The 14387-nt window shown below is 38.2% G+C and overlaps 1 protein-coding gene across 2 annotated transcripts in view; it reads right to left on the bottom strand.

Moving 5' to 3' along the window:
* Nucleotides 1-10719: 10719 nt before the first annotated feature.
* The window catches only part of CPNE8 (copine 8), a 261900-nt gene continuing 258232 nt past the window's right edge, over nucleotides 10720-14387 (bottom strand). For both annotated transcript variants that reach the window (XM_070454589.1, XM_070454590.1), the window contains one exon: nucleotides 10720-12580. In XM_070454589.1, the coding sequence (XP_070310690.1) occupies nucleotides 12392-12580 (189 nt within the window). In that variant the 3' untranslated portion in view covers nucleotides 10720-12391. The remainder of the gene's footprint in view (nucleotides 12581-14387) is intronic.

The raw sequence follows: 14387 nt of genomic DNA, 5'->3' as shown, positions 1-14387 counted from the left end.
ACCTAGAAGTGATACCATATGATTCTTATCTTGCTCTGTCTCCCCTACTGCTCTTAGAATGATCACCTCTGCTTTACTCCCTGTGGTTGGAAATGTCATTATCTGACCCTTTTTAATGGCTGAATAGGGCTTCCCTGGTGGCTCAGAGGTTAAAGTGTCTGCCTCTGATGCAGGAGACCCGGATTTGATCCCTGGGTCCGGAAGATCCCCTGGAGAAGGAAATGGCAACCTACTCCAGTGTTCTTGCCTGGAGAAACCCTTGGACGGAGGAGCCTGGTAGGCTAGAGTCCACGGGGTTGCAAAGAGTCGGACACGACTGAGCGACTTCACTTTCGCTTTCAATACTGTATTATGGCTAGCTACCCCATCTTCCTTATCCATTCATCTGTGTTCTGCACTTAGATTGCTTCTGCGTCTTGTTTATGGTCCTAGTGTAGCTGTGATCACAGGGGTGCAGGCATCTTAAAATTCTGGTTTTCTCTCTATCTACACCCAAGTGTGGGGTTGCTGGATCCTATGGCACTTCTATGTTTAGTTTTTAAAAGAAATTTCATGCTCTTTGCCTGGTGGATGAACCAATTTACATTCCCACCAAGAGTGCAGGGGACATCCCTTCTCTCCGCATCCTCTGCAACAGGTATTGTTGGAGATTCTCTGAGATGGCCATTATGACTGGTGCGAGGTGACAGCTCATTATACTTTTGATTCACCTTCCTCTAATAATTAGTGAGGTTAAGCATCTTTTTAAGTGCTAAATGGCCATGTGTATGCCTTCTTCATGATCTGTCCATTGGGATCTTTGGCCCACTTCCTAGTGGGTATTTTTGTTTTATTTTTGATATTGAGCTGTTTGTGACTTTTGGAGATGAATTCTTTGCGGGGATCTTTGTTTTGAAATACTTTTTTTCCTTTTCTGTGTGTTTTTTTCTTTCATTTAGGGTTTCCTTTGCTGTAAAAATGCTGCTAAGGTTAATTATGTCCCTTTGGCTTTTTTTTTTTTCTTTTTCATGCTTTCTCATTATGGTTTATCATAAGGTATTGAATAGAGTTCCCTGTGCTATGTAGTAGTATGTTTATGTCAATTCTAAACTCTTAATTTATTCCTCCCTCCCCCCTTTCCCTTTTGGTAACCACAAAGTTTGTTCTCCGTGTCTGTGAGCCTATTTCTGTAAAAGTTCATTTGTATCATCTCTTAAAGACTCCACACATAAGCAGTTCCATATGATACTTGTATTTCTCTGTCTGATTTATTTTACTTAGTATAAAATCTCTAGGCCCATCCATGTTGCTGCAAATACTTCATCCTTTTTATGGCTGAGTAATATTCTACTATATATATATATCCATAGTACCCATTCATTACGCATTGCATTCTGTTGATGGAATGTAGGTTGCTTCCATGACTGGCCTATTGTGAATAGTACTGGTATGAACATTGGGATCCATGTATCTTTTCAAATGAGTGTTTTCATCTTTTCCAGATATATGCCCAGGAATGGGACTTCAGGATCCTATGGTAGTTCCATGTTTAGTTTTTTAAGGCACCTCCATCCCGTTCTCCACCATGGTTGCACCAGCTCACATTTCCACCATCAGTGTGGGAGGGCTGTCTTTTCTCCATGCTGCTCCAGCAGTTATTATCTGTAGCCTTTTTGATGATGAAGTTGTGTTCTTTCTGAAGTGCCCTGGCCTCCAGGAAATATGCAGTAGGTAAAAAAGTCTGGTGCAGGAAAGCATGTAGCACACACCACTCCTTGTGATAAAATGTATAAAGCTGCTGTGGACTGAAAGTATATGTCAGTTTGTCTCCCTGAAACATGTGTGTTTATTGGCACCCCAACCCCCCAGTGCAGCTGCATCTGCAGATGGCCCCAGAGCACACAGTCAAGGTTAAATGAGGTCAAAAGGGTGTGGCCCTGATAAAATTTGATGGCATTTTGAGTGCAGCACTTTCACAGCATCATATTTTAGGATTTGAAATAGCTCAGCTGGAATTCCATCACCTCCACTAGCTTTGTTCATAGTGATGCTTCCTAAGACCCACTTGACTTTACCCCCTAGGATGTCTGGCTCTAGGTGAGTGATCACACCATTGTGGTTATCTGGGTCATGAAGATCTTTTTTGTTTAGTTCTTCTGTGTATTCTTGCCACCTCTTTTTAATGCCTTCTGCTTCTGTTAGCTCCATACCATTTCTGTCCTTTATTGTGCCCATCTTTGCATGAAATGTTCACTTGATATCTCTAATTTTCTTGAAGAGATCTCTAGTCTTTCCCATTCTATTGTTTTCTTCTATTTCTTTGCATTGATCACATAGGAAGGCTTTCTTTTCTCTCCTTGTTATTCTTTGGAATTTTGCATTCAGATAAGTGTATCTTTCCTTTTCTTCTTTGACTTTCCCTTCTCTTCTTTTCTCAGCTATTTGTAAGGTCTCCTCAGGCAATCACAATCATTTTGCCCTTTTGCACTTCTTTTTCTTTGGAACTCTGCATTCAAACAGGTATATCTTTCTTTTTGTCCTTTGCCTTTCACTTGTCTTCTTTTCATAGCTGTTTGTAAGTCCTCCTCAGACAACATTTTTACATTTCTTTTTCTTGGGGATGGTCTTGATCACCACCTACTGTACAATGTCATGAATCTCTGTCCATAGTTGTTTATACACTCTGTCTATCAGATCTAATCCCTTGAAGGTATTTGTCATTTCCAGTGTTTAATCATAAGTGGTTTGATTTAGGTCATGCCTGAATGGCCTAGTGGTTTTCCCACTAGATATCAACTATTTTATTTATCTTCTCAAAGAAGCAGCTTTTAGTTTTGTTGATCTTTTCTCTTTTGTCTCCTTTGTTTCTTTTTCACTTATTTCTACACTGATTTTTATGGTTTCTTTCCTTCTACTAACTTTGAGGTTTTTCTGTTCTTCCTTCTCTAGTTGCTTTAGGTGTAAAGTTGGGTTGGTCATTTAATGTTTCTTGAGGTAGGCTTGTATTGCTATAAAGCTCTCTCTTAGTATTGCTTTTACTGAATCCCATAGGTTTTGGGTTAGAGTGTTTTCACTTTCACTTGTTTCTATGCATATTTTTATTTCCTTTTTTATTTCTTCTGCGATCTGTTGGTTATTCAGCAGCATGTTGTTTAGTCTCCAAATGTATGTGATTTTTTTTACAGTTTTTCCCCTGTAGTTGATATCTAATATTACTGCACTGTGATCAGAAAAGATGCTTGAAATGATTTCAAATTTTTTTTTAAATTTACTAGGGCTAGATTTGTGGCCCAGGATGGATCTATCCTGGAGAATGTTCTGTATGCATTTGAGAAAAAGGTGCAATCCATTGTTTTTGGCTGAAATGCCCTGTAGATATAAATTAGGTCTAACTGGTCCACTGTACTAATTAAAGCTTGTGTTTCTTTGCTAATTTTCTGTTTGGTTGATCAATCCATTGGTGTGAGTGTGGTATTAAAGTCCCCCACTATTATTGTGTTAATTTCCCCTTTCACACTTGTTAGCATTTGCGTTACATTTTGGGCTTCCCTTCTGGCTCAGCTGGTAAAGAAGCTGCCTGCAATGAGGGGAGACCTGGGTTCAGCCCTTGGGTTGGGAAGATCCTCTGGAGAAGGAAAAGGCTGCCTACTCCAGTACTCTGGCCTAGAGAATTACATTGACTGTATAGTCCACGGGGTCACAAAGAGTCAGGCATGACTAAGCCACTTTCATTTCACTACATATTGAGGTGCTCCTATGTTGGGTGCATATATATTGTTAATTGTTACATGTTCTTCTTTGATTCCTTGATTATTATGTGGTGTCCTACTTTGTCTCTTATCATGGTCATTTCAAAGTCTATTTTATCTGATATGAATATTGCTACTCCCGCTTACTTTTTGTCTCTATTTGCATGAAATATCCTTTTTCAGCCCCCGTCTTTCAGTCTGTAAATGTCCCTAGGTTTGAGGTGGATCACTTGTAGAGAGCATATATAGGGGTCTTTTTTTTGTATCCATTTGGTCAGAATTTGTCTTTTGGTTAGAGCATTTAACCCATTTACACTTAAGGTAATTATTGATTAGTATGAACCCATTACCATTTACTTTGTTGCTTTGGATTCATTTTTATAACCCTTTTCTGTGTTTCCTGTCTAAAGAAGATCCTTTAGCATTTGCTGAAGAGCTGGTTTGGTAGTGCTGAATTCTCTCAGCTTTTGCTTGTCTGTAAAGCTTTTGATTTTTCCTTCATATCTGAATGAGATCCTTGCTAGTTACAGTAATCTTGGTTTTAGATTCTTCTCTTTCATCACTTCATGTATATCTTGCTATTCTCTTCTGGCTTGAAGAATTCCTGTTGAAAGATCAGCTGTTATCCTTATGGGGATCCCCTTGTGCATCGTTTGTTGCTTTTAATAATTGCTCTTTGTGTTTAATTTTTGTTAGTTTGATTAATATGTGTCTTGGGGTGTTTCACCTTGGGTTTATCCTGTTTGGGACTCTCTCGGTTTATTGGACTTGGGTGGCTATTTCCTTCCCCATTTTCAGCTATTTCCTTCCCCATTTTCCAGTATTTTCTTATGCCCTTTCTATTTGTCTTCTTTTTCTTCGGGACACCTATGTTTCAAATGGTGGGGCGTTTAAAATTGTCCCAGAGGTCTGTGAGATTGTCTTCATTTCTTTTATTTTTTTTTCTTCTCTGCTTTTTTCCCACCATTCTATCTCCCACCTCACTTATCCTCTCTTTTGCCTCAGTTATTCTACTGTTGGTTCCCTCCAGAGTGTTTTTAATCTCAGTTATTTCACTGTTCATTATTGATTGAGTCTTCTTTACTTCTTCTAGGTCCTTGCATCTTCTCAATCTTTGTCTCTAGTCTATTTATCTGTAACTCCATTTCATTTTCAGGACTTTGGGTCATCTTTACTATCATAATTCTAAATTATTTTTCAGGTGGACTCCCTATCCCCTCCTCTTTTGTTTGGTTTGGTGGGTTTGAACTGTGAACGTCCAGATGTTCAAGCTGGCTTTAGAAAAGGCAGAGGAACCAGAGATCAAATTGCCAACATCTGCTGGATCATCAAAAAAGCAAGAGAGTTCCAGAAAAACATCTATTTCTGCTTTATTGACTATGCCAAAGCCTTTGACTGTGTGGACCACAATGAACTGTGGAAAATTCTCAAAGAGATGGGCATACCAGACTACTTGACCTGCCTCTTGAGAAACCTGTATGCAGGTCAGGAATCAACAGTTAGAACTGGACATGGAACAACAGACTGGTTCCAAATAGGAAAAGGAGTATGTCAAGGCTGTATATTGTCACCCTGCTTATTTAACTTATATGCAGAGTACATTATGAGAAATGCTGGGCTAGAAGAAGCATAAGCTAGAATCAAGATTGCCAGGAGAAATATCAATAACCTCAGATATGCAGATGACACCACCCTTATGGCAGAAAGTGAAGAAGAACTAAAGAGCCTCTTGATAAAAGTGAAGGAGGAGAGTGAAAAAGTTGGCTTAAATTTCAACATTCAGAAAACTAACATCATGGCATCCGGTCCCATCACTTCATGCCAAATAGATGAGGAAACAGTGGAAACAGTGGCTGACTTTATTTTTCCAGGTTCTAAAATCACTGCAGATGGTGATAGCAGTCATGAAATTAAAAGATGCTTACTCCTTGGAAGGAAAGTTATGACCAACCTAGACAGCATATTAAGAAGCAGAGACATTATTTTGTCAACAAAGGTCCATCTAGTCAAGCGTATGGTTTTTCCAGTAGTCATGTATGGATATGAGAGTTGGACTATAAAGAAAGCTGAGCACTGAAGAATTGATGCTTTTGAACTGTGGTGTTGGAGAAGATTCTTGAGATTCCCTTGGACTGCAAGAAGATCCAACCAGTCCATCCTAAAGGAAATCAGTCCTGGGTGTTCATTGGAAGGACTGATGTTGAAGCTGAAACTCCAGTATTTTGGCCACCTGATGCGAAGAGCTGACTCATTTGAAAAGACCCTGATGTTGGGAAAGATTGAAGGCAGGAGAAGGGGATGACATAGGATGAGATGGTTAGATGGTATCACTGACTCAAGGGACATGAGTTTGGATAAACTCCAGGAGTTGGTGATGGACAGGGAGGCCTAGTGTGCTGCAGTTCATGGGGTTGCATAGAGTTGGACATGACTGAACAACTGATGAACTGAACTATCATGTTCCTTCAACTGTTGGATATTTCTCTGCCTTTTCATTTTGATTAGATTGCTGTTTGGATTGTCCTTTCTGCAGGCTAGAAAGCTGTGGTTCCTCTTAATAGTGGAGTCTTCCTCTTGTGGGTGGGGTTGGACCAGTGGCTTCTCAAGGTTTCCTGGTTGGGGGAACTTGTGCCTGTGTTCTTGTGGGTGGAGCTGGATCTCTTCTCCTTGGAGTGCAGTGAAGTGTCCAGTAGTGACTTTTGGTTGTATATGGGTTTGGTATGGCTTTGGGCAGCCTGTCTTTTAATGTTAAGGGTTGTGTGCCTGTTTTATTGGAGAATTAGTATGGTGTGTCTTTCATTGGAACTTGCTGTCTCTTGGGAGTAGCTTGGTTTCAGTGTAGGTATGGATACTTTTGGGTGGGCTCTTGTCTATTAATGCTCCCTAGAGACAGGAGTTCTCTGATGTTCTAAAGCTTTGGAGTTGAGCCTCTTGCCTCTGGGCTTTGATCCTCCCCTTACAGTAGCCTCGAGACTTCTCCATCCATACAGCACTGAAGATAAAGCCCCTGGGTTAATGGTGAAAGAACTCTTCACAGCCAGGATCACCCAGAGAGATTCATAGAGAAGAGAAGAGGGAGAGGGGAGACAGAAGTGACCAGGAAGAGAAAACGGAGTGTCAAAAGGGAAGAGAACAATCAAGTCAGTAATCAAATCCCTGTGAAAATGGATACTGAAGATTAGATTCTTAAAGGTACAAAATTGATAACAAATATAAAAAAGCAAAGATTAGAAACCTAGAATAGAGGTTAGACTCTCAAAAATACAATATAAAAATACAAAACAAAATTGGTCACAAAGATTAATAAAAAACATATGGAATTTAAAAAAAAAGTTTATTTTTTAAGGAAGGTAATCAGTTCCATTCAGTCACTCAGTTGTGTCCGACTCTGTGACCTCATGGATTGCAGCATGCTAGGCTTCCCTGCCCACCACCAACTCCTGGAGCTTACTCAAACTCAGGTCCATCAAGTCAGTGATGCCATCCAACCATCTCATCCTCTGTTGTCCCCTTCTGCTTCCCACCTTCAATATTTCCCAGCATCAGGGTCTTTTCAAATGAGTCAGTTCTTCACATCAGGTGGCCAAAGGATTGGAGTTTCAGCTTCAGCATCAGTCCTTTTAATGAATATTCAGGACTGATTTCCTATAGGATAGACTGGTTGTATCTCCTTGCAATAGTAGGCTATAAACATGAAAGTTAAAGGAGTGATAAAGCATTAAAATTTTTTAAAAATTAAAAAGTGACAATAGTAGAAATATATCTGGGAATTTCTCTGGAGCTGTTGTGGGAAGTGTGGGGTGGGTACAACGGCAGACAGTCCCTTGTTTTGGCTTGTACTTGTTCTAAAGTTCTATAGTTGCCCCTTAAATGCATAGTCTCAGCATTAACTGCAGGGTTTTAATCTGTTTCACCTGTCACTTCCAGGGCGGTTCACCCTTCTTTGTTTATTTTGGATTCCTCTGTTTGCAAGTATCTTCAGTATCTAATTTCTGCCCTGACAAGAAAGGGCAAAAGTGGCCACTTATTTAGGCTCACTTGTTCAGTTGTGCTGTGGAGATGGACTCTGCAAACAAATACCGCTGGTATGTGTGGGGGGTGGTCACACTGGATGGACCACAGTGGGTTTGCCACAGCCCAAGGTGGTGTGTACTTGCCAGGTCCAAGCTGCTCAGGCAACTGGGTGCTTGGTGAGCGCACTGTCCCAGGTGGGCTGTGGAGTCTTATGCACCTCCCCATTCCTGGCTGCTCAGTTTTCGGGGTGTGCCATGGGGGCACAGCCCCAGATGTGCCATGTGTCTCTGAGGAGCTGATCTAAGGTTGTGATATTCTTGGCAGATGTGAACCTTCCAGGATCCCAGGTAGACGTGCTTAGTAACTGGCAGCCTGCTCAGTTTGGTGGAAAATGCAGTCTCTGGGGCTGAGATCGGAGCAGCCCCTTGCCTTCTGGCTCTGGGTGCTGCACCTCTGCCTCTCGGGAGAGAGGGCCCTGAATAGTAGCTGGCTTGCTCTCCTTTGGAATTTGCTAGCACACAAGTCTTTGTTCTTTGAGCATGCCAGGGATCACCATGTGGTGTTAGAGCTTTTTGCCGGAAAGGTCCTTTTTCTTTTTTTGTCTCTCTGGTGATCCTATGGTTTGGGTTGTTATGTCACATTAGTCCCATCAGATTGTCTTCAGGGCATTCGAGCCTGATCCTTACCCTAAAGACCGGTGATGCAGCCCGCGCCTCTCTGCCCAGCCCCCACTCACTGCTGGTGGATGCGAGTGTCTGAGCTGCTTCTCCACTGGTGGTTGCAGCTAGGCTCATACTCTGTGGTTTTTTATTTTATTTTTCCTGTTATGTAGCCCTCTAAGATTCCAAATCTCCCCACTGACATGCCTGTGAGAGGGTTTCCTATTGCGTGGAAACTTCTCCATAAACTCCCTCCCCAGGATAAGCCCTCTATCCCTAAATCCTTTGTCTCTGTTTTCATCTTCTATATTTTGTCCCACATCCTTTCGAGGCAACTGGGCTGCCTTTCTGGGTGCCTGGTGTCCTCTGACAGTGTTCAGAAGTTGTTTTATGGAAGTTGCTCTGAATTCAAATGATTTTTTGATGAACTTGTAGGGGAGAAAGTGTCTCCCTGTCCTATTCCTTCGCCATTATGGGATCACCCTCCATCAGGGTCTTTTCTAATCAATCAGCTCTATGCATCAGGTGACCAAAGTATTGGAGCTTCAGCTTCAGTATCAGTCCTTCCAATGACATTCAGGATTGATTACCTTTAGGATTGACTGGTTTGATTTCTTGCAGTCCAAGAGACTCACTAGAGTTTTCCCCAACACCACAGATCAAAGTATCTATTCTTTGGTACTCAGCCTTCTTTATTGTCCAACTCTCACATCCTTACATGACTACTGGGAAAATCATAGATTTGATTATATGGACCTTTGTTGGCAAAGTAATGTGTCTACTTTTTAATACAACGTCTAGGTTGGTCATAGTTTTTCTTTCAAGGAGCAAGCATCTTTTAATTTCATGACGGCAGTCACCATCTACAGTGATTTTGGAGCACAAGAAAATAGTCACTGTTTCCACTGTTTCCCCATCTATTTGCCATGAAGTGATGGGACTGGATGCTATGATCTTTATTTTTTGAATGTTGAGTTTTAAGCCAGGTTTTTCACTCTCCTCTTTCACCTTCATCAAGAGGCTCTTTAGTTCCTCTTCGCTTTCTGCCATAAGGGTGGTGTCATCTGCATATCTGAGGTTCTTGATATTTCTCCCTGCAATCTTGATTCCAGCTGTGCTTTATCCAGCCCAGCATTTCACATGATGTACTCTGCATATAAGTTAAATAAGTAGGGTGACATATATAGCCTTGATGTACTCCTTTCCCAATTTGGAACTAGTCAATTTTCCCATGTCTGGTTCTAACTGTTGCTTCTTGATCTGCATACAGGTTTCTCAGGAGTCAGGTAAAGTGTCTGGTATTCCTATCTCAGAATTTTCCACAGTTTGCTGTGATCCACATAGTCAAAAGTTTTTGCATAGTCAATGAAGCAGAAGGAGATATTTTTCTTGAATTCTCTTGCTTTTTCTATGGTCCAATGGATGTTGGCAATTTGATCTCTGGTTCCTCTGCCTTTCCTATATCCAGCTTGAACATCTGGAACATCTTGAATATTGTTATTTCACATACTGTAGAAGTCTAGCTTGCAGAATTTTGAGCATTACTTTGCCAGCATGTGAAATGAATGCAATTGTGCAATAGTTTGAACATTCTTTGGCATTGCCTTTCTTTGGGATTGAAATGAAAACTGACCTTTCCAGTCCTGTAGCCACTGTTGAGTTTTCCATATTTGCTGGCATACTGAGTGCAGCACTTTTACAGCATCATCTTTTAGGATTTGAAATAGCTCAACTGGAATTCCATCACCTCCACTAGCTTTGTTTGTAGTGATGCTGAGGCCTAATTGACTTTGCACTCCAAGACGTCTGGTTCTAGGTGAGTGATCACACCACAGTGGTTATTCAGGTCATTAAGATATTTTTGTGTAATTCTTCAGTGTATTCTTGCCACATTTTCTTAATATCTTCTGCTTCTGTTAGGTCCATACTGTTTCTATTTTTTATTTTGCCCATCTTTGCATGAAATGTTTCCTTGGTATCTCTAATTTTCTTGAAGAGATCTCTAGTCTTTCTCATTCTATTTTTACAGAGTTTTAGATAAATCACCTAACTCTTTCAGTCCTGGTTTCTTCACTTATGCAACAAAGAGACAAGCCTAGGTATTTTCTAATCTTCCATTTGTTACTAAAATCACATACATTTCTGACTATTATTCTCAACCATGCAAAGGATAAAGCTTGTAACTGAGGCTGTTTCTTAACCCTGTGCCCCCTCAAGATTTGGGTACACTAATATTTAGACAAAGAAGCACACATCTTTCATTTTTTTCTGATCAATTAAAAAAAAAACAACTGATGTTTTACAAGACGGAAAGAATATTGATTTTATTTATTTTTATTTTTGAACTGAAGAATGAAGGCAAATAATAATAAAATTGCAGTGTAATAAACTATGCTGGCATAAACATTTAGGACCAGTAAAGGAAATCATCAGATTCTATGTCATTTATACATAAAATTTAGAGAGCAAACAGTTATCCTTTCAAAGATTTTAATTTATACTCCAAAATGAACAATTAAAGATTGCATAATTATATAACATTGATAGTTAGATGTGTGAATATATATATATATTTCTTTTCTGTAAAATAATTTCATGCTTATAAAAGTCACCCTTAATCAACTTGGGACAAAGAGAACAACACATAGTAGATATAAACGAAATAATAAATAGGATATAAGTAAGGAAAATATTATAAAGCAGGTACACTATTGACACAAAATAAAAAAAACATACTTTTCTATTACTTGAAGGAAATTCACAATCATTTCCAGGAATTCTTTAAGAATTTAAGGCCATTTGTTCTAGAGAAATGCTTTAATTTAGATACAACTGTCATTTTGTCACAAAACTGTAATCCTCATAAAAATTATACATGCAAAACTCTTTACAATTTTTAATTGTGGATTATCAGATCAGAACATAGGAGCAGGTTTTTTTCACAAATGTGTTGAATATTAAGTCACACAGTTGTATATATTTAATTGGGAATTTCACAGAAAACTCGCCTGTACATGCTGTGTGGTAACTTGGAAAGGAATCCAAATCAAAAGAGCCAGTATCCCTTTGAATTAAAATAATATCTAAGCAAGGTATAATGAAAAAAAGTGTTTAAAACATCTGTTACAGAGTTAAATATTCTGAATTTTAGTCTTTATACATAGTTTTGTAATATAAAGATGTTACTTTTTACACAAAGTATATTCTGTGCATTTACAGTACACAATGTTTGACTTTTTATTATTTCTACTGTATCATTATAAAACATAAACAAACTGCAGTTTAAATTTAGAACCCAAACTTGATAAAAAAGTGCATGTTCTTTCAGGATACACATCTGCTAAGTGTAAATTCCCATACTTGACAAATAGCACAGAGAAATTGTTTACTAAACAGATGCAGCTTCATAAGACAACTCACTGAGAAATGTGAACTTATTTTTACTTTCCCTTCTTTGCAACTGCATTTGATCAGACAGTCATTCAAAGAGATATTGCTCTTGTGATTATAGCTATTGCAATTTAGAAGACAAAGGATTCAATATTCAAAACTTGTATTCTTAAGAATAGTTATAAAAGTATTGTAATTTAAAAAGTAGTAACATGTAAACATTGATACAGAGAGACTGCTTTCTTATACACATAGCAGTCTAAGACAATATCTGAGTTAAAAACATAGGTTGTGCTTTTCCCCAACAATTCACTGAAAATTAGCTGTTTCTGTCCAAAAACTTTTAAAGATTCATACAAGACATCATATTTTGCATCAAGCATATAAACAATTTTTCTGTTGCTCATGCAACAAATGTATTTACAGTTTTGGTTTAGGAAGATAATAAATTTTGGATAAAAAACAGCATACTAACCAATTCTGCTGAAACCAAACTGAGATGAATATTTTATTCCCTGGTTCATTATAGAGCACCAGGAGAAAAGCATGGACTCAGCAGTTCTAACCAAAGTGTAGCTACGTTAGCATTTCAGAGCAGAGTTATATCTGAGTCTGTAACACATGTGTAGATGGGGTGTATGGGGGAGGCGCAGGTGATGGCTTGATTCCTCTGGCCCTCATGTAGGAGAGAAACTGCTCCGGGATCTCTGCTAGGACATCTTTAGCTAATCTAGCCATGCTCAGAATGTGATTTCCACTTCTGTCAATATAATCTCTGAATGGCACAAACTAAAACAGAGTTGAAAGTAAGTTATTTAGCAGAGCTTACCATGCTATTTAAATAAATAAAAAAATAGACAAAACCAACATATATAAACATTTGGTTGTAGGAGAATCAGAGAAACTGGAGTAATGGCAAGAGGCATAATAATTACTATGATTTTAAAGAGATTTGATTCATTATAAATAGCTCTAACAGTGACCACACCTTTCTCATAATTTTTCTAAAATGAGATGGAATTGTTATTTATGTTTTTTCCCCACAATAACTCTTGTCTCCTGGTCCTGCTGCCCCCATCATGTTGCTACATGCATTATACAGTTCTGCGTTCTACACCTAACCTGACTCCGTTTGAATGGAGCACTCTCCTCTTCAGGGTTCAGCTTCTTCTCACATGAAGTTAATGCATGCTTAACTCAGCTTTCAGTGTAGAAATATCACTCAATTCAGGCTTAAAAAACAGTGTACATTGCTAAAGATTCCTAAACACATATTAAATATTTTAAATTATATTACCAGACCATCAAATCACATGGACAATGAATAAAAAATTTATACAGCTCACATTAGTATGAACCTGAAATATGCTTGATTTTTACATGTTATTTGGAAAGGCAAACAATAAACAATTGGAAATCTTCAGCATAGATTTTGGTATACTTCTTATTGAACTATACCAAATATCAAATATCAATATTATTTTTACAATACATAAAAATGATTGCTCTATCTTTGTATAAACAATCATGTGAGAATCTGTATCACTGAATACTCTGACAATAGATTGCTTGATTCTGTTCTCTGTTATAAAGGTTACTTAATAAAACAATGTGCTGTTTGAGAGCAGTAATTCAATTTCCCCTTAGAGACATGATGATTCTTGAAAGCAACTTGAGAACTGGTATCGTGATAGTTTGGGCATGCAGTAATTTTAGGTTTTGGAGAAAAGGCACAGTGAAGACATTTCAGGAGGTTGAACAACTTTTAAATATAATGTTTTGAATTTTAAATTAAATCTTTTTTTTTTCCCCAGAGAATCATGGAGTGAGCACACTTTCATCTTATGCATAACTACTTTAAGTTTAGTTTGAAAAATTTACTTTTGATTTAAGCAGTTACTCAAGATGTGCTTTCAGAAAACAACTGTTATTAGTAAGCGCACTTTAAACCAGCCAGATACTTGTGATAGATAAAGCAAGTTAAAATGTTAAATTAAATAGCAAATGTAATACCATTTATATGGTGAAAGCAATATCTCTTAAGGAAGATAAGAAAAGTACTTCTTTCTTTTTAATATAAGGCATACTGCAGACAGAAGCATACTTATATGATCATAATTTTACCCTGTTATGATATACCAAGAGGAAAAGAGCACAACTTTAAAAAATGTGATAGAAGGTGACAAATCTTTCTCTTATCTTAAAGGTAGCTAAGTAAAGATAAGAAAAACACTGACAGAGTGAATATAATCTTCAGTGGAGAAAAGAAATAGGCATATATGAATGTTTGTAAAGTTATTATATAACTTGGACAAGATGACATTTTTAACAAAAAAGCAAAGAGGTGCAAACAAAGTTAGATTTATTTTCTCTCTGACACTATAAGGTGAACACAGTGAAGGACTGATGAGAAAATATACCTAATTTCTCTAATTTCTGCTATAGTTTATTGCATTCTTATTTTAAAAGGCGTATTATTTTAAACAAAAACATTTAGTAATGGTTTGGTTGCCTGTGTGCATGCTAAGTCATTTCAGTTGTGTCTGACCCTTTGCAATCCTATGGACTGTAGCCCACCAGGCTTCTCTGCTCATGG

This window comes from Odocoileus virginianus, chromosome 24, assembly GCF_023699985.2.
Source record: "Odocoileus virginianus isolate 20LAN1187 ecotype Illinois chromosome 24, Ovbor_1.2, whole genome shotgun sequence".
Lineage (NCBI taxonomy): Eukaryota > Metazoa > Chordata > Mammalia > Artiodactyla > Cervidae > Odocoileus > Odocoileus virginianus.
This window is presented reverse-complemented; position numbering and strand designations above follow the sequence as displayed.